This window comes from Diadema antillarum, unplaced genomic scaffold (assembly GCF_040938485.1).
Source record: "Diadema antillarum isolate AM-2024a unplaced genomic scaffold, OU_Dant_1.0 seq00000982_RagTag, whole genome shotgun sequence".
NCBI lineage: Eukaryota > Metazoa > Echinodermata > Echinoidea > Diadematoida > Diadematidae > Diadema > Diadema antillarum.
Window position 1 is genome coordinate 133,627 of NW_027271822.1, and position 20,004 is coordinate 153,630.

General features: G+C 39.5%; 1 protein-coding gene across 1 annotated transcript in view; it reads left to right on the top strand.

Moving 5' to 3' along the window:
• LOC139742177 (uncharacterized) overlaps positions 1-20,004 on the top strand; it is a 125,585-nt gene that overhangs the window by 60,318 nt on the left and 45,263 nt on the right. The window contains exons 46-64 of the mRNA XM_071652755.1: positions 841-905; positions 1,831-2,034; positions 2,644-2,794; positions 3,416-3,530; positions 4,221-4,319; positions 7,099-7,349; positions 8,318-8,563; positions 9,117-9,269; positions 9,942-10,055; positions 10,522-10,688; positions 11,212-11,398; positions 12,378-12,485; positions 12,862-13,001; positions 13,566-13,697; positions 14,261-14,462; positions 15,074-15,213; positions 16,063-16,316; positions 17,748-17,893; positions 18,530-18,776. Of these exons, the coding sequence (XP_071508856.1) occupies positions 841-905; positions 1,831-2,034; positions 2,644-2,794; positions 3,416-3,530; positions 4,221-4,319; positions 7,099-7,349; positions 8,318-8,563; positions 9,117-9,269; positions 9,942-10,055; positions 10,522-10,688; positions 11,212-11,398; positions 12,378-12,485; positions 12,862-13,001; positions 13,566-13,697; positions 14,261-14,462; positions 15,074-15,213; positions 16,063-16,316; positions 17,748-17,893; positions 18,530-18,776 (3,121 nt within the window). The remainder of the gene's footprint in view (positions 1-840; positions 906-1,830; positions 2,035-2,643; positions 2,795-3,415; positions 3,531-4,220; positions 4,320-7,098; positions 7,350-8,317; positions 8,564-9,116; positions 9,270-9,941; positions 10,056-10,521; positions 10,689-11,211; positions 11,399-12,377; positions 12,486-12,861; positions 13,002-13,565; positions 13,698-14,260; positions 14,463-15,073; positions 15,214-16,062; positions 16,317-17,747; positions 17,894-18,529; positions 18,777-20,004) is intronic.

Consider the following 20,004-nt stretch of genomic DNA (forward strand, 5'->3'; position numbering starts at 1 on the left):
AGTAACACTGATGCTCACTTCCCCTGACTGGCTCACATCTGTTCTGTAAAGAGATACATGTGGATAGATAGATAGATAGACAGGTAGATAGATAGATAGATAGATAGATAGATAGATAGATAGATAGATACACCTGTAGATAGATAAAAAGATAGATAGATATGTTATTATGGTATAGTAAAGGTAGTTGGCTTAATACAACACATACGACATAAAATTGTGTATGATTTATGGTCACAACTTTTAGTGCTGTAACTTTTTATACATCTTGTAGCACTATATATCGTCTGTTGAGAATGATAAGGGCGTTAAGTTGTCACTAAACCCATAGTGTTTGAGACAACTTGAAACCCTTCTCATTCTCAACAGACGATATGTCGCAACAGAAAACTTGAATTCCTGACAGAAAAAAAAAATGCAACTGAAGAAACAAAACGTTTTGCCTAATTTCTGTGAATGAGGCAGAATTCAGCTGTTATTGGCTCTCCAAAATATGTAGCACACAAAGTGATTAACATTTCTATATGATGGATAGCATTAACCAAAGCAACGCTAATTTCAACTGAGGTGATATTTTCTGAGAGTTCATTCTTTAGCTGCTCTCAAGGAATCTTGTGTGGGCCAAATGTGTAAGTGCTGAATAGTTTTAAGCGGCAAAAACACAATTGCTTGTCAAATGACTATTGAATCCTGGGGTGCATGTAGTTTAATATGGCTGGATCTCAGTCAAAACTTACCTGTTTTAATTTTTGTACACCATATTTGGTTTGATTTAAAATCAATGCTAGAAAGCTCGATCACTCTTACTTGACACCAGTTTTCTCTTCCTTTGTTCAACAGTGTCTGCAGAAAGCCTTCAACAAGATCATGGATGCTGTTGTCAACTTTGTCCTGTTTGAAACCAAGTAAGTGTAAAATCACTGAAAATGCTTTGTGTGGCAAAATATGAATAAACTCAGAGTGTGGAATAAGAGAAATACTTTCTTTGTAGGCACATGTAGCCATGGTTTGATGCACGGTGTAAATTGTGCCATAGTTCAGCCAGTCCTTTTGTGAATGATTCTACATACTTAGTAAAATGAACCGAAAGGTTATGTGCTTATATGAATATGAGCGTGTGTATGTGGTTTTTTTTTTCTTTGAGAGGGGAGGGGATTAAAGATATGATTGACATCTCCTTCAATCATAGATTGTTCTTACCAGCCTGCCACCTCAATATGTGTGGGCTCATTAGCTGAATACCACTGAGGCTGAAGTGGACCCTCGAAAACAACAACAACAGCAGCAGCAACAACAACAACAGCAGCAGCAGCAGCTCAACAACAACAACAACAACAACAACAACAACAACAACAACAACAACAACAACAACAACAACAACAACAACAACAACAACAACAACAACAACAACAACAACAACAACAACAACAACAACAACAACAACAACAACAACAACAACAACAACAACAACAACAACAACAACAACAACAACAACAACAACAACAACACTACTTCATGCCAGTAGACTTTGAAGTTAGCATGTTAAGCTGTTGAGGACAATCTGATTTTGCTACAAACAGGGATACTCTCAGGACTAGTCGTCAACAAGATAAGGCCTATCCTGGCCTCTCTTTCTCCACGTTAAATGAAAACGATGGTAATCATTGCTGTTTAGCATATAATATTTTTCTCACTTTTTGGGGGCACCATGCCTTTAACTAGCATGAATGAAGGAGGTACCTTCTCCATTTGAGATTTCTCCAAATGGGGATTGCTTAAAATATTGTGTTATCTCTCACCCTTTGCTTCCCCCTCCCTCCTCCATGACAGGCCACTGGCCAATATGACTGAGATCGGTACCTTCGAGGCCTGCCTGGGCCTGCTGGAGTCCATGCTGAACGAGCACATCGAGATCGGCGGGGAGCTCCACATCGAACGCCTCTTCCTCTTCTGCCTCATCTGGACCTTTGGCGGGCTCCTTGAGGGCTCGGACAGGAAGAACTTCAGCGACCTCCTACGCACCCTGACCTCCTCGTAAGACGGTCATTTCTTTTGGCAAAATTACCTTCAGTCTTCAAGGGAGATGATGAATAATGTCACTACACACAATTTTCTGAGTGGTGTTTTTAACACCACATTTGTTCACAAATGATAAAAGTAGAGCAAGGGAAACACTTTTTCCAGCATTTTGCAAACTTGCAAGTGTTCATTGACCACTCAGAATGATAAAACTCAGTGCTTCATTGTACTAGAATATTTTCGCAAGTATGTAAGATAATATCGCCATAGTCTAAAAAGCACAACACTTCAGTTCTGTCTATGTGTTATAGAAAACAAAGGCATCAAAACTACACACAGAAGAAGTCTAATAGCACACATACATCTAAAGTTACCCATCCAAAAAGAAAGTGCAAACAATTGCAAAACAGTATGAACAACTTCAAAACTTTCCATATCGTCACACTGTCTTAACTTTTGTATATGTACTATGATTTTCAGCTAATAACTCACTGATTTAGTACAGTGTAGCCCACCCAGCAGACAGTGTTAATCAAGCAAAGAAGTATATACTCACAAATTGTTCTCAAATATCATGTTGTCTTGTACTTGTAATCCCACCTCTTCCACCCTCCCCTCATTCAGTCTGCCCGACTACGACCACGACATCTCCGTCTTCGACTACTACGTGGACGAGTCGGGTGAGTGGGACCCCTGGGTGAGTAAGGTGCCCGATGTGGCCTACACGGACACCAGGGACCTGCTGGGAGAAATTCTGGTGGACACTGTAGACACGGTGAGTGCTGGGACCCTGGCAAGGTGCTTGGTCATCGTTTGTGGCTGAAAATCTGTACTGTAGTCAGAATGTGGATGGGGTTAGAAATATGAGCCAGATGGAACAAAAATAGACTGGTTGATTATATTTACTGCAAGTTATTCCAGGGTCCAATTTTAGTGAATCTTTTTGGGAGAGGTAAATTATTTTCCCTGCTAAAACCTATTAGGTTTGTTTGTTTGTTTATTTTTTTCTGTGTCCATCTCAAATGGTACTGGAGGCATTATCTTTCATGTCTAACAAGCTCAGAAGTCATAAAGAAGTCAACAAACAAGAGAACTACTTAAATGCCAGCAACATTACCTGAGAATGAAGGTTGATGAACTTTTCTAGAAAGAATGAAACTTCAACATAAAGGATAAAATGAATGTACAGATGGCAGAGGCACACACCTCCTTTTGGAAACAATTTACTCACTCTTCCATTTATGCATCTCATGTTGAGTTTCTATCACAAAGTTCCCGATTGATTGAACTGGCACCTAATATATGATTGCCCTGTATGTCTCTGTGGGCATCAAAGTACTCCAAAAGGCTTGTGTTCTTTATCTCTCACTTCTTTGCCCCCCCCCCCCCCCTTTAGATCCGGACGAGGGTAATCCTTGAATTCGCCAACCTCACAAACATGCATGTCATGCTGCTGGGACCACCGGGATGTGGAAAGACGGCCATGATCAATGACTTCATCAACACACTGGGTAGATATCTCCTAGCTCTCTGAGCCAATGGCACAAAACACAATTTCAAGCATGATTTGCCCATTGCAGTAGTAAGATACCATAGACGTGATTGTCAGGGCTACAAGGTGAGGCCATGGCTGTGATACTTTGAGTCATAGTAAATCAAAGTCATAATCATAGTCAAAGTTTTATGTGAAGAGGGTCCCCGCAAGGTTTGAGCTGCTACTGAATGCCCCCTAATATTTCAGGGGTATGAAGAGAGCAACAATGGATAAAGATTATGTGAAGTCATAAATGCAATACCTCAACCTTTGGGGCCAAGGAAAAAAAAATCCCTGAAATATGTTGATTTAGCAGACAGTGTCACGTGACAAATAACACTGGTTGTGGAGTTTCCAGGTTTCATAAATGTTATTAGCAGCTTTGCACCATGTTTGCTTATTAATAGTCATGGAACAGTATGTATGGATGATGGTTGAAAAGACTTCATAAAGTGGCAAATAATATGTATACTAGATTACAGAATAAACATTATGCCCATGCAATCGTTGAGACTCAATAAGTTGATTGTAGTGGTGGTAGGGATTTCTTTACACCTTCCATTCCTCCAAGTTACAGATGATATGTTCAGATTCAGCAATGTGTGTAGTGAGATAATCCCACACTGTGTCTCCTTTGTGACCATTCCTTTTCTATTGTTTCGTGCAGACCCTGGCAGCCAGATAACCAAGAGACTGGTGTTCTCAGGAGCCTCCACTGCCTCACAGCTTCAGCAGTTCATTGAAGCCAACATACACCACAGACAAGGTGAGAGAGAAAGGATCACCAGTCTCTCTAGTTTTATTGGAGTGAAATGGACAGAGAGAAAAATTGATGTTGGTATCTTTCTTGTATTTGCTTTCTACTTTTTGGCAAGTGTGTAGAACTGTTACTCAGATAGATGCAGATGAGGATGATATTATTGTGAACTTATAGAATAGTTAACTGCTTTGTCATGCATACGTGTATGTCAAATATCAGATCCTATCCTCCTTTTCAAACACTTTTATATGCTGAAAAACATGACATACGCTAATTTGATGCAGATTCAATTGGTTTTTCTAAAGAAATCATAGTGGATAAGAAAAAAAAAACTAGACTTGGAATTTGTCAAGACTGACAAATTAGGTGATCCGATTTTTCAAAAATCAATGATTTCAGTCCTCAGAGTGATCCCAATAGGCATGACCATACAGGTTTCATCTGTGTTTATGGACATTGGCCATGTGATATTTGGATTCTCATTTAGAAAAGGGAGTCAGGTCTGCCATCTTTGGTACCAAATTCCGTATACACTGTAACGAAGATACAGAATGAAGTATATTTGACCATTGACCCCACTTTGCACAGCCAAGATGGCATCTGAGCAAAAAGTGGTAATTTTGTGAAATGATCCTTGTAACATGGTCTTTGCGTGTTCAAAATATGGAAAATATTATACATGTATTCACCAAGATACAGGATGAAACATTTATGACCTTTGACCCTAATTTACCTACCCAAGATGGTGTTCGATCAAGTAGTTGTTAGCTTATAAAATAATGTACGTGACACGAACTAAACATGTGCAAAATATGGGGTTGATAGCCATTGTTGCTGTTGATCTACTGCACAGAAAGTAGACTTAAGAAAGAAAAATAAAGAAAAAATTAAGTTATTTTATAGAAATTTGAAGGAGAAGCATAAAAAAATCAGAAAAAGATAAAGTTAGGAAGGGAGAATAAGACTAACTAAAGAAAAAGAAGAAAAAAAGTGTTTAAAAAATTAAAAAAAATATTGGCAGGGGTGAGCCTCGAACCGGGGACCTTAGGATTACGAGTCGGATGCGCTATGCACTGACCTATTTCATCCTCCATAGGCCCTGTGCATTAAGCAAAATGACGCTGCATCGTAGCCAAGTGCCAATTTTAACCAAGTTTTTTGATGTGATGCGGACGTCGTATAAAAAAACAAAGGGCACACTCATGATAGCCCAAAGTCTCAGCTACAACATATTAAAATCTGGGAGAAATTCACTGAAGCATAAGTGAGCTAGTACTTGAAAAAGATAGTCATGTAAATTTTCATTTACAGAAAAACTGCACTCCCATAGAGATAACACGTAAACTGGTCAAATTTGACAAGATTACTTTCAATCCATTTTTACGAGGTGATGTCGTCGTCCAATCAAAATTTTGTTAGTACACTCGTGAAAGAGCATTTAATAAGCTACAACATACTGAAATCTGGGTGAAAATCGGCAAAGGATAAGTTAGATACGCTCGAGTGAACTTCAAATTTGATGACGTCATTTTGAAAATTTACTTTTTTTATTTTATTAAGAAATTTGATATCTTTTAATCATTTTTTCAGCATCGCCAACCCATGAAATAACATGTACAACTCATCAGCTTTCAGAATATGTAAAGAAAATGTGGGGTCAGCGTCCATCCTGATGAGTAAAATCGGATTTAAAATTGACGGTTTTTTGGCATAGTTACACTGTATATCGCCATTGACGCGCGTGCGGAATTTCAACTTTGATGGGCCCATATGACGTCATATTGAGTCGGATTGACTTGAAACTTGGTAGAATTACTCCTTGACATTTTAGACATCCGATCCATGTGAAAAATCAGGAAATTTTTATTGTATATGAGCTGTGCGTGCGTATATGCACGCGCGCGTACACGTCTGTCAATTTTTTTGAAATACTCTAAATGATCTGAAACGCATGCAAAACAATTTTGAGCTTGATTGGATCATGTTAAAATTTCAACGCGCGCGTACGCGCTCGTTTACTATGAACGTGATTCCATTTTATGAAATGTATCAATATAGCTTGACTTGAACTATATGATATGTAAATTTCATTGAAAAATTCCATTCCATTAATGAGATATGAATGTAAACGTGATTTCAGATAATGACGTCATAATGACGTCACGGTGGACTGATCACATTGATACACTAGATCTGTCGTCCTTATGACATGATACATATATGGTGTAAGTTTGAAAGTGATAGGTGGAGGACTTTTTGAGTTAACCTCTGCACAAGATTTGAGGAGAAAGAAATAAAGAAGAAGAATAATAAAGAAAGAAAGAATCAGTACAAATACAGAAGGTGATCCGAGAGGATACTCGGATCACCTAATGAAGCACTTTAACAGTGGAAAATTAAAGCGAACAATTTTTTTTTTTTGCTTGTTATAGATAATATCGTACAATGTTTTTAATCGCAAGGGAGATACAACTGTATGTCGTAGGGATGTAAACTGTCATGTTATTGAAGTTTTGTTTGCGTTGCTGTTCATGTAGCCTAAGTGAATTTATTTTCATAATGTGAAACAGTTTTTTTTTTACTGTAGTATATGTATGTGTTGCCAAAGCTCTTAAATGCTGTAGCAGCAGTGAGCTTATTAAAGTGCTCACTTCAATGCTGTGACCGTCCACAACATTAAAATACACATGTGAAATCATCTTACCGGGCTTCCTGCAAAATATTGATTGTGCAAATATGTCCACTGCATTATGTTTTATTCTGTATCTTACGCACTTTCTTCCAGGTTTTGTGTACGGCGCCCGCGACAACAAGAGACTCCAGCTCTTCGTGGATGACATCAACCTGCCGCCATGCGACGAGCACGGCGTCCAGCGCAGCAACGAGCTCCTGCGCCAACTGGTGGACGAGCGGGTCCTGGTCACCCTGCAGAAGCCCTTTGAGTGGCGGACCATTGAGGATCTGGTGCTGCTGTCGGCCTGCACCATGAATACCTACCCTAGTGTCACCAGCAGGAAGATCCCCGACAGACTGTTGGTGAGTTGTTGTATCTCAGTCTTCTATACCGTTTGTCAAAAAAAAAATTTGCAACGCAGACCTCCGCAATGATAATTTTAAAGATAGTGATTCAATCCAAATACAATTTCAGGATATGAAACTATAACTTATTACCCACATCTTACAGAAAACCTCATCCGATTTGCTTCATTTGTCAAAGAGAAATGAGGATTTTTGTAGAGAATGTCAGGAATCCCTTCCCTCCAAGTTCTGTCCATTGTGTTCACACATTAATTATGCAGTTCCGGGTGCATCCAAGTGCTAAATTTGGAAGAATCAGATCCATGACATGCTGTACAAGAATCCACATTTCTCGGTGACCATGTAACCAAACTGAATGGGGTTTTCTGCAAAGTATAGCTGCGATGTTATATTTTAAGACTCTGAAATAGCATTCAGACAGTTTAATCGTATTGGAAGTTTTCAATGCAAAAATTTGATTGTGATTTTTGTTGGGACATACTGTATATATACAGCATACAAATTACGTATGTATGTGGGCTGGTTTAGAATTCACTAACGTGGCTGCTAAGGAAGCGCTGACATGCTAATGGGCGAGTGTCACATGTGACCTTTTCTTTTTTCACTCTGCTACATTTGACTCGATCAAAAAAAAAACTTCAGAACGAGACAGGTCAACTAAAGTTGAATCAGCATATAATGATCAAGTTTTGGTTGTGTTTTTAATGTTGATTAAACTTTATTCAACCTGTCTTGTTCTGAATGTTTTTTGAGTCAAATGTAGCAGAGTGAAAAAAAAAAAGTGACAGCGAATTCTCCAGGACAGACAGCTTGAAGTGCCTATCAGCTTTGGGCTATTTTGTTTTGTTTTGTTTTGTTTCTTAGTAGGACTTTGATACTCTTTGTTACATTTAAAATGGCATCTGTGCATAGTTTAAGAGTGTAAATACAAGACATTACAAATGATCTATCTTCTTTCCTTCCAGCGTCACTTTGTCGCAATCCACCTCCCGGAGCCCAAGGACACCGCCCTGAGCAGCATCGTGGACGCCGTGCTGGACGGCAACATGACCAAGCACAACGGTCAGTCCCTGGCCCAGGAGCTGCAGGACGGCATCGTCAACGCCTCCTGCAAGCTGCTGACCACCGTCCAGAAGGTGCTACGCCCCACCCCCATGGTGGGCCGCCACCATTACATGTTCACCCTGCGCGACCTTTCCAAGGCTTTCCAGGTGAGGAAGGACGGGTGTGACTTAAGCTGTCTTTCTCTCTCTCTCTCTCTCTCTCTCTCTCTTTCTGTCTCTGTCACTGCATAATGTTTGGGATTGATTTGGTCTGTTTCCAGCTTAGGAATGTAATGGAGGAATCGGGTGCAAAAAAAAGCTTATTGTGAAACATTCACAGATCCAAAAACTAGTTTATCATCTGTAATTCTTATCTTCCATGACTATGAAGATGTATGTATACTATATGTTTCCTACCATTCAGAATCTTAGGGCTACGTATTATTTAAGTCTCTGTGTAATTATAATCAGCATAAAGATTGATAGATTTTACAGTGCATGTGCTTGTAGTTTGCTTTGATGTTATGTTTGGGTATCTGGCGTCATACTCTGTAAACATTTACCCAGTGGGGAAATACAACAAAAAAAGAGAGAAAGATGCTACACATATGAAGTACAATACGTACAAATTTTATTCTCTGTTCTATTTCAAATTCTATGAAATAATTATTAAGATATGATTTAAGTATAGATTAAATTGAAATTAATTCCCTAACACCAGTGCCTGATGAGACTATCAGAGGAAGCCAGGGGTGAGATCAACATGGTGTCGTCGCTATGGCGACACGAGGTCAGCCGCATCATGCGTGACCGTCTGTGCCGCACCTCGGACATCAACTGGTTCGACCGCAACCTGGAGGAGATCTGCAAAACGGTGAGACTGAGATTATTTCTGTCGAATAGGAGGATATTCTGGGGCAATATGTCATGTCAAATGTGTGCAAAGGGTTGTTGCGTGTTATCAGATGTTGTCTTTATGCATGTGTGTGTGTTTGTGTGTAGTCGTATTGTACTGTACAGTGGATTAATGGATACTTCAAAATGTTGTCTAACTGTATGTGTGTTGTTGTTTTTTTTTTTCAGAACCTTGTTTTTAATCTTGATGAGTTATTCAAATCCTGCATATGACATGCCATAATTTGGAATTGTCTGAGGAAGACCTTACAAATCTAGACTCCTATAAAGTATGGATTATCACACTATTGGAAACATGCACCAAGTTATTGAAACAGTAGTTCAAAGCTAATTTCCTTGTATTTTTGATTAAATGTGTTGTCTAAGATTCAAATGCTGATCTGTGGGGCAGCGGTATCTACACAAACACATTACCTTCAGACTATCTGATTTACCGTTGCCATGTACCGCTGTAACTCTGTACTCAAGCGTGTATTTTTTTTTATGTATTCACGACTAAGACATGTTTTATGTCTTGCAAATTCACGGTATGGCATAAAATTTGCATTATACCTTGATATCATTTTTGTCAATGTCAAAATTGTGTGTCTCATATTGCTTTTTTTTCTGTTGTTTTAAATGATAATGACAGGATTTGCCAAAGTCGGAGGAAGAGGAGAGCTTCTATGAACACTTTGTGACTTTTCCCATCGAGCACCGTGGTTACCAGCGGCCGGTCACTTCCGTGTCACAGAAGACTGTCAGAGTGAGTAGATTTCATCCTTCAGTGTCATCTTACCTCGGGTGAATTCATCAATTTTAGTATGAAGTACTGTAAAAGTGGACATTTTTGTGTGATTGACTTCTGTAATGGGCCATTTTCAGTGAACTTCACTTCTTTATGATATGTCAGAAAAAAGTATGTTTTAAAGAAAAATGTAATATATCTAAAAATATGTTCATGTAAACATCTTTGTGATTGCACAATTTGCACAAAATTCTTGAAAATTATCATAATGCAAAATATCCCAAATTTACAGCAAAAGGGAGCATTTTAGAGGAAAGAACTATAATGTATGTGAATATGGTTTGCAGAGGATTGGTCATAAAAAAAAAGAATTAGTGCTCTCAATCATTCACTTTGTGATCGAGGAGTCTTTCACATCCATGTTTTCCTGCCAAGTCCCCACTCTCTGACGCTCTGTTAAAATTCTCCCTGACCACACCCCTAGGTTGCTCTGCAGCCAGTGGAAAACCTCGACCAGGTCCACAAGTGCATCCTGTCCCACCTGACGAGATACAACGAGGAGTTTGGCAACGTCACCCTCAACATCATGCTGTCAGACGACGTCATTTACCATGTCATCCGCATGCACCGTGTGCTCAGCTTCCACCACTGGTGAGTAATTGTGTGTTATCTTATGAGACAAATTGACATTGTAGCAGAAAAAAAAAAAAGCTGCTGAAAACTACTTATCTAATTGTGGCAAGCTAATGGAGTAAAACAGAATTCCAAAATTGACAATGAATACAGCTCGTATGCCCACTTTGTTATTTGTTGTTGATTTTTTTAATCGCCTGGTAACTTTGTCATTTGTATCTCATTGTTATTATTATTGTTATCTCTCTCTCTCTAACCCTTATTCCATGAGCATCATGTTGGACCCTCTTGTTTTGCTTCATTGTAATGTTGAAAGTATACTACTGTTATTTTGTACTGTGTTAATGAAATTGCAGAAAATTGATGTATTTGAAAAAAATGGCATACAGAGAATAAATCAAATCAAATCAAATCAAATCAAATCAAATCAAATCAAATCAAATCAAATCAAATTATTTCTGTTTATCATAAAATAAATGCAGAAAAGTATGTAAAAAAAAACAACCAAATCCTACCCCCTCCCTCCTTCCCCCCTCTCCAGTGGTAGCATGCTGCTGGTAGGTGCCATCGGCAGTCACCTGACCACCCTGGTCAACCTGGCCCTCCATGTGGCTGACATGCCCATCCACCCCATGGACACCTCGCGGAGCAACACCTTCTTCGACGGCCTCCGCTCCGCTGTCCGTCTGTCCGGCACCGAGGGCAAGATGCTGACCCTGATGTTCACTGTGAGTCCGTCCTTCATTTCTTCTGCAACATTCCCCTTCTTTCTCTTTCTCTGGGACTTCCCTCATCATTGTAACATACCTCGTGGAGCAATGGAAGAATACATTTCTTAACCCTTCCAGAATGACAAGCTTCTATGCCAAGCTTTTACAAAAGTTGAATTACATAGTATGTACTTGCACTCATAGTTTCAACAGGCTGCTGTAAGAGTCGAGATGACTGGCTACTCTGGGAGCTTGTATCTCTTGATATGTAACATCTACTATTTGTGTAAAGATAGAAGGATAACAACTGACTCCATCATACTTGCAGTTTTTGTTTAAATTGTGTAGCCTACCAGGCACGTAATATCAAATTGAGCTTTGATTGGTCTCAGATTCTACATGTAGCTAATATCCCAGTGAAATTGTTCTTTGCCTTGGGGAAGCATTTCATGGAAAGTGTCATCTCCAAAAGATTCAAAGACATAAACAGTGTGATGATTACTCAGTGGTTGTTCTGTTTGCAATTCTGAAAGGCAAGTGTAATGCAGTGTCAGGTGAAAGAGACGCAGCAAAGTTGTAACTTTGATTTGATTTACCGGCTCTTTACTTTCAAATTCCATCCTCCCTCCCCCCCCCCCCCCCCCCCTCCCCTTCAGCTTATGATAATTCAGTATTGCAGATGGGCCACCACAGACCAGTTTAAAGAGTTGGAATGTGTGATTTTGTCTTGCAAGACATTAAATCTGTTGGTCTTTGGAGAGAATCTGTTGAAAAATGTTCATGTTGATCATTTTTTTTTCGCTGTAAAATGTATATGTAAAAATGTGTCAGAGCAGAAGACAGCCCCAGACAGCCCCTCAAAGAGAAGGATTACTGAACTCAAAGTGCTTTAACCTACAACTTTGAAACAAACAGCGAAGCTCTATTCACAAAGGAATGAAATCTACAAATTATGTATTAACCTTTCAAATTTTCTTCTATTTTGTTTTCCCTCCAGGGCCAGGATCTGAAAGAGGATGTCTACTTAGATGCTATAAATAGCATCCTGATTTGTGGGGAATACCCTCCTCTCTTCTCCAATGATGAGCTGGATGGCCTCCTACAGGTAATTGATGACAAATACCTAAAACATTTTCTCAGATGCAGTCTGGAACGAGAGGGGTCTAAAATGTTCCATACCTTTACTTGACACCAATACCCTTTGGAGAATCATAGTTACAGAGTTTGTTAAGATAGTGTTGAGCTTTTGTGGTCATGGAATACATTTTCAATTCACTTATGGTCATGCCAGCTGTCCAATAGGTTACTAGTGACTTTTATGTGGTCCTCATATATAAACGGATATATATACATTATCATGTTTAGCCCTTATTTTTCATCCTAACTGCCCAAAGAGATTTTCAAAAAGGTTTTGACTTGCTCACATAGGACTGTGTTCATTGTAGCTTCAGGACTTAACGTGCTTTTAATTTCTTCAACAGGCACTGACCCCAGCCATGAAGAGGCACTTCCCCAATGTCATCGTGGATCCAATGAAGTTCTTTGTGTCAAGGGTCAAGACTAATTTGCATATCATCCTGTGCCTGCCGCCGACGCACAAGCTGCTGAAAATTGCTCCAAGGTCAGTTGAAGTGTTTTCTTTGCCAGGGCTGGAAAATGTTGCTAGGGCTGGACAATCCACCTCAGCAAAGTTCTGCCAAGAGAGCTGTAGTAGGAATTTTGTCAGATGAAAAAAAAAATGACAATGATATTCAATGTAATGCACAATATGTCACATGTTATTTACAGTTCTGAGTAGTTACTACATGACAGAAAGGATTCCTGTGTTAAAAACAAACAAACGAACAAACAAACAAGCATTGGGCACTAACAGACAGTTTTGTTTGTGTGACCACAGGTATGATATTGACAAGTAATACATTGTGTATGATGTAAAACTAACACGTAATGTACAACATGAAACCAATAGAGTTAATTGAGCAGTGCTAGAATGACTCTAGTGGTTTATGATTACAACAACAGCAACAAACAAAAACAAAAACACTAATCAGTAAAATGTCTGATTGGACCATTACATTGACATTGTTGATCACTTCTCTGTATAGAATGTTTTTGCATTATGTATCTGACAAACATGGAGAGTGGAAAGTAAAGGTAACATCAAACATTCTCCTTCTATACTCAGTCAATACCCTGGTCTGCTGAGTGGGATGCAGATGAATTGGATCTGTGACTGGTCGCAGAGCGCCCTCACAGGTGAAGCGGGGTACTACATCATGAAGCACTACGTTGCCATCGACAGCTCCATTGAGATGAGGTGGGTTTGGTCTTGTTGAGATGCTCAAAATATTTCTCCTGTGAATACAAACGGAGATAAACTACAGCCAACTCTTTCCTTCCACTAGACCAGAAGAGAATGGCTTTTGCATACTGTATATACAGCAAACATATTCAGCAAGTCTTAATATTTTGCAAATCAGGGCTTGGACTTAAATTGGACATAATTTCTTGTTTTTCTTTTATTCTCAAGTACATGTATGGATAAGTAAAACGGTCTCAATATTTCTGTTCTTTGTGGAGTTGCTAATGTAATTGTAGTAGGTCAAACAAAGAATTTTAAATGATGCAACTTCCCATAACTGGTAATATCTAATTAAATTCTTGGAGCTATAGCACAAGATCAGAGTTGATGATTTTTTTTTTCTAAATCAGAATGGCATTTGCTCTTGGAGGTAATTATCACCCTTTTACTTCCCTGATGGTGCTAAGGTTTTGAATCTTCATTTTTAAAAAAATACATAAAAAGAATAAATAAATACATGCATATAAAATTTACCCATCTTCTTTCTCTCTCCCCACACCCAATGATATGCCCCACAGAGAGAACCTGGTGTCCTGCCTGTCCAACATCCACAGCTTCATCCTGCGGGACTGCAACCAGATCCCCTGGGCGGGCAGCGTGGAAGAGAAGGTCAAGCTGACCACCCTCAAGCTGCACGGCAAGAAGGAGCTGGTCAAGGTGCAGACGCAAAAAGTGGACAATCTGCCCTACACCAAGCTGACCATGAAGGAACGTATCAAGGTACGGCTTTATGTGAACGTCGCACTGTGACATAGGGAACCCATGTGGAAGAATATACTGTATATTAGACATTTTGATGATATTCAGCAATTGGTAATCCACCTATGGGAGCTCCTATGAGCTCCCATGTGTTTCATTGTGGCATTTATTATGTTATATGAGCTCCCATGTGGTGACATTTTTTCCCCTATGAGCTCCCCTATGGAGACATTTATCAGTATGAGCTTCCTTGTGGAGACATTTCTTATTAGTACAATTTTATATAATAATAATTTTTTGATCTATCTGTTTATAAAATCGCTTGATTTGATATCAGTACTGTGTGGAGAAAATCTTTTTCAATTGGGCGCCATTCATATTTTGTTTTCCCATAAACAACAACAATCCGACCATCATATCATTCTTTGTTTCATATGATCATATCATTCTTTGTGTGCCACATTTCGAGTGAGTTTGCTCACTACGTTTTTTTGATTGAAGTAGAAAAATGAACAAGCTGAACAAAGAAACAAACAAACAAACATTTGTTTCTATGGAAACATCTCTCATCTTTCCCTTTCTCAATCTCTCTCACCCCCTTCCTCCTCCCTCCTCCTTCCTCCCTGCTACAGCAACGACACTACCGAGAGAACAACCCAGGAAAGCAAGAGCTCTTTGTCGGGCCAAGGACATTCCGCCGATTCATGGACTGCTTCCGGCACATCTACACCACCAAGAGCAAAGATAACACGGCCAAAGTGGGCAGACTCAAGTAAGCTGTCAAGTCGAGGCAGTGCAGACCCTTAAAATCAATACAAGACAATGTGTTTATGAAAGATATTCATCATTTATAAATAAGCACAAACGTCATACCTTGCTACTAGATGCCTTTGATCAGTGACATGCACTAAAAGTGAAAGTGAACAATTCAAACAAAGGGAAACGGACCAGAAAGATATCAAATGTTTAAAAAAAATTAGCAAAGAATGTGAGATTCCATTGGAATCTCATTGGAATCCCATTTTCTTTAATCATTTTTCATTTATACGGAAATGAAAAACTGCAATTTCTACATATTTCAAGAATACTGCTAAAACACAGTGTCACCACCATATTTATAAATGTCCCCTGAAAACATTAGATATACATATTGCAGGCATGTAATATTTTCCGGTCTAGATGGTTTTGATTGTAATTGCTGGCCTCTGTGACATCACGCTTATACATATTTTCAGGGGGTTTTCTCTTTTTTTTTTTCTCCGAAGGCAGTCCACTTATGACGAAAACCCCTTATTTAATTTTTGCCAAAAATGTGACCCACAGTTACTCCAGAACATGATGCTGTTGATCAGCCCTGTGATGTGTCAGAAAATTGCTTTTCTGCATGTCACACGACCATAATGGATGAAATCAGGAGAGTAATAGCATCCATCTTCTTCAAAGTCTCGTCAGTCCCGTAGAAGTGTAGAAAGGAACTGCAATGTCTGTCTTGCTTCCCGTAGCAACTAAAAACAGTATCATCAGCCAACACGATGTAATGTTCGGCTCAAATTAATAAAAATATGCCCATTTTGAATTCCCAACGCATCATTTTTGTTTATTTGCTTCTTTTGTACCACAGAAAAGCACTGAGCTGCCTGTCGCGCACCTATAGCGACTGCAAGAACAAGCGGCTGGACATCCGGCGGCTGCACACCATGTACGAGGAGGCGAGCCGGCGCACGGCCAGCCTCCTGGAGGAGCTGACGGAGCGAGCCACCATCCTGGAGAAGACCAAGGCCCAGTACACAGAGGCAAGCAACAGCCTCAGCGCCTTCCTCACCATGAACGAGGTGGAGAGCGACGAGGAGGTCGAGGACCAGCTCCTGGTCGATGGTGGGGGCAACTAATGACAGCATCTTCATCACCATTGTTTTAATTTGAGAAAAAAAAATGGAGCATGCATTGGATGAACATAAAGATTTTTTTTTTCAAGTATTTGTGTACCTGTACCAACTTCTGGTCAATGGTGAGGGCAACTACTAACAACATCTTCATCACCATTGTTTTTATCAAAAGATCAAAAACAAATAGGGTATGCATTGGATGAACATGAAGATTTTTTTTCAAGTGGTTGTGTATTTGTTTGTATGATCAGAACGTCATGTGAATCCATATTTTTGATTTAGGTGGCTGATACAAGCATTGTACTGAAGAAAATCACCAAATCCAGCAAACATATGTGGTTCCTTGCATTGTGTATGTGGTTGTCTGCAAAGCCCAATCTTTGCCTTCACAAATTACATTGTGGAGACTGCCACTGAAAAATTGGGCTTTGCAATGGCACCAGGAATTGTTCCTCATATTGACTACTTGATGCAAACTAGTTGATGATAATGATGGTAACAACACTCAAAAAGTTGTGTATGACATGCAAATTACATCAAAGTCTCTAAAGAACCTGTCTTTGGAGACAGAACTGCCACAATTACATTGTATAAGGACAGTTACATTTGTGGAATGCATTAGGCCAAAAAAAAAAAATTGTTGCATTGGCGTAACCCGCCCGACCCTAAAAATTCCGCCGACCCCATGTTTTTTTATTATTTTTTTTTGCTATCGATATCAAATATCTTGTTGATTGCGATCGCGATCGCACAAACCCGGAAGTGGAAACGGCTCTGGGGATATCGGATGTACGAGGGAGAGATCTAGCGCCTCGCATAAGCCTTCCTTGATCAGTACGTCATCTGTTTCCAACACGGACACGTACTCTAACAAGATTTATTCAGTGTATACGTAGCATTCAGACTGCGATGTATTGTGCACAGTTTTGCCATAGGTTTCTTGTGTGGAGAACTTACACGAATCTGTATATGTGGGACTGTAATAGAGATCGCCATGTGCGATGAAAAGATCGTACATATGGGTCAATTTGCATCTATCTTATCTAAGTCAAAATAGTAAAATATGAAGTGAAAACATTCAGGATAGGGATTTCAACATCTTTAAATTCTGTGAAGGGGTATAATTCCAGTAATATCAGCCTCATAAATGATTTGTAGAATAGATGAACACAGCACATTCGGTGCAGCAGTTGTAACTGTTTACTGAGCTGAGCACGAGTTTTACACGTAAAATGCAGGTAGCAAAAAAAAAAAAAAAAAAAAAAAAAAAAATCCGCCCGACCGACCCTATTTGAAAATCTCATGTTACGCCAATGCAACAATTTTTTTTTTTTGGCCTTAGTTTGATTCAATTTGATTTGATCTGATACGAATTGGAATGGGACAAATCATTCCCAACTCTTTTGCATCCCGTCTGCAGAGGAGAGAGACGAGTACGACCGGGAGTTTGACCGTATGAGGGAGGAGAACCTCAAGTCCAGGAAGGTGGCCATTGAGGAGGACTTGGCCGTGGCCAGGAAGAAGGTGGAAGAGTGTCGGGCCACACTGCAGAAGATCCATGACCAGGTACAAGACTAGATCTGTGCAGGCCTGAAGAGTAGTCCTCAGAATTCAGATCAACTACTAAATCACCATTTTAATGACAGTAGATACAACTTTATACAATGTAGCTACAATGTATGATCATCATAATATTGTGCATTTCACTATATGATTGTCGATGTTACACTCTGATTTCATTTCTGAGTGGCTACCTACATGTATGTGTTGTTTGTTTTGTATGAAGTGCCAATATCAAGTCTAGCCTAGCCTAGTTTCATCATAAGTTTACAATTATTTCTACTTTGAAAGATTTAAAAAAACAACAACCAGATTTGATACCGCAACATTACAATCCTCACTGCTTTATTGCAGAATTTTGATTAGGGAAGAATTACTCAGTTAACCAGAGCACTTTTAAAAGAGTTGAAAAATTCTGCCATAATCATTTAATTTGTTTATCTAATTTCTACCCAATTAATTGGAGTAACCCCATTATTTACTACTCACTTTGAGGAAGTTACCGTATTAAAGGTCATCATAAAAATGCAGGTAGCCTTTAAGCATTGTAAGATTTCAGTTGTTTGGATAGAAAATTTCCATGCTGCAGATGATTTCTTTGCACTCACCTGACGACTTGCTTGTACACCCGTCCCTGTGCAGGTCATTCACTGGCGCGAGAAGGTAGACCGGCCGTGCATCGAGCGGCTGCGCTCCTACACCAACCCGCCGCCCATCGTGCTGCAGGTAATGGAGATGGTGATGGCGTTGCTGGGCAAGAACAAGCCCCTGGGCAGCTACCACGAGAAGACCCTCCCCCTGCCCCCCAACGAGGAGGCCTCCATGGTATCCGGCCGCCAGTCTACTTCCTCCAGCTCCGGTATCAAGAGCCCCACCAAGTGGAAATCAAGTGAGTTCTTTCGTACCATTCCCTTTGCAATTTCGACCTTCTCGTGGATCCTCAGTCAAATTTGATTAGTGAAGTTGATTGCACATTTCCTTTTGATGTCACTACACATGTATCTCAAATTGCAGTTAAAACTTGGTTTTCTCTATCACTGAAAAGCATCATGGTGACAGTGTAGAATGTGTTGATTATACTTTGAAGTGAAAAGTATCTGTTTGTTGTTTTATTGAAGGAGGTGTGGACTGTGTGCTGGGGCTCTGTATGATTCTGCAATAATATTTGTTGTTGTTATTGCTAAAGGAGATAATGATAATGAATCTGTTCACTTCTCTGTGTTGAACACTCCATGAATATGTAGGCAAGGAGTGTGCATGGAAGCACTGAGCCCCAATGTCAACTATTATTCTGTTCTTATTATCTCCTCTTTCTCAGTAGCACCATTGCGAGATTAATGATTCAAAGCCCTATTTCATTGTTGTAAAGCTCTGTCAACATTTCAGTTCTTACCCCTCAAAAAAACATATCAATGGATTTTCTAGTTTATCTGTCTAGAACTTGAGGGAGGGGGATGGAGGGAGATTTTATGAACCCTACCATAAAGGATCCAGGAGGTAAAAATTTGAAGACGTTTCTGTATCAACCTGGGCAGGCTAGTCCTGGATGTTCTCGGATTGATAATGAATATTAAAAAAAGATCCACTGAGAAAAAAAAAGGGGGTATCGATTGATATAACACTTTTCTTGGAGCTTTACAAATGCCCCATCATTTGCAAGGTTGTCAAATCTTTGAAAAAAAAAAGGTTTAACAGCATTTTGGTTCAAAACACTTTAATAATCTGGTGGTACAACATACAAAATTGTGTGTGTCTCATTCAATGAAGCACAAGTAAGAGGAAATGACTGTGTGTGAACTGCATGTGTGTTTTGTTCAACTTAACTAGTCCTTTCTAAAGCAAATCACTTTGTCATTTTCACTGTGATATTGCAGTGCATTTTTTGTTTATTTGGGGAAAAAAAAAAGGATTGTAATTCACCACCCATCATCACCTCTTATGACAGAAGTGTGGTAACGTCCTTGTGCCACAAAATGGGCCTTGCCCTCGAGTTTGTGTTGGTGGTGGAGTTGTGGTGATGAGCTCAGGTGTTCCTTTTGCTTTGCAGTTTGTGCCTTTCAGCTCTGTGCTGATATATACAGTGTATCATCTGTTATTGCATTTTATCCATACTCTTT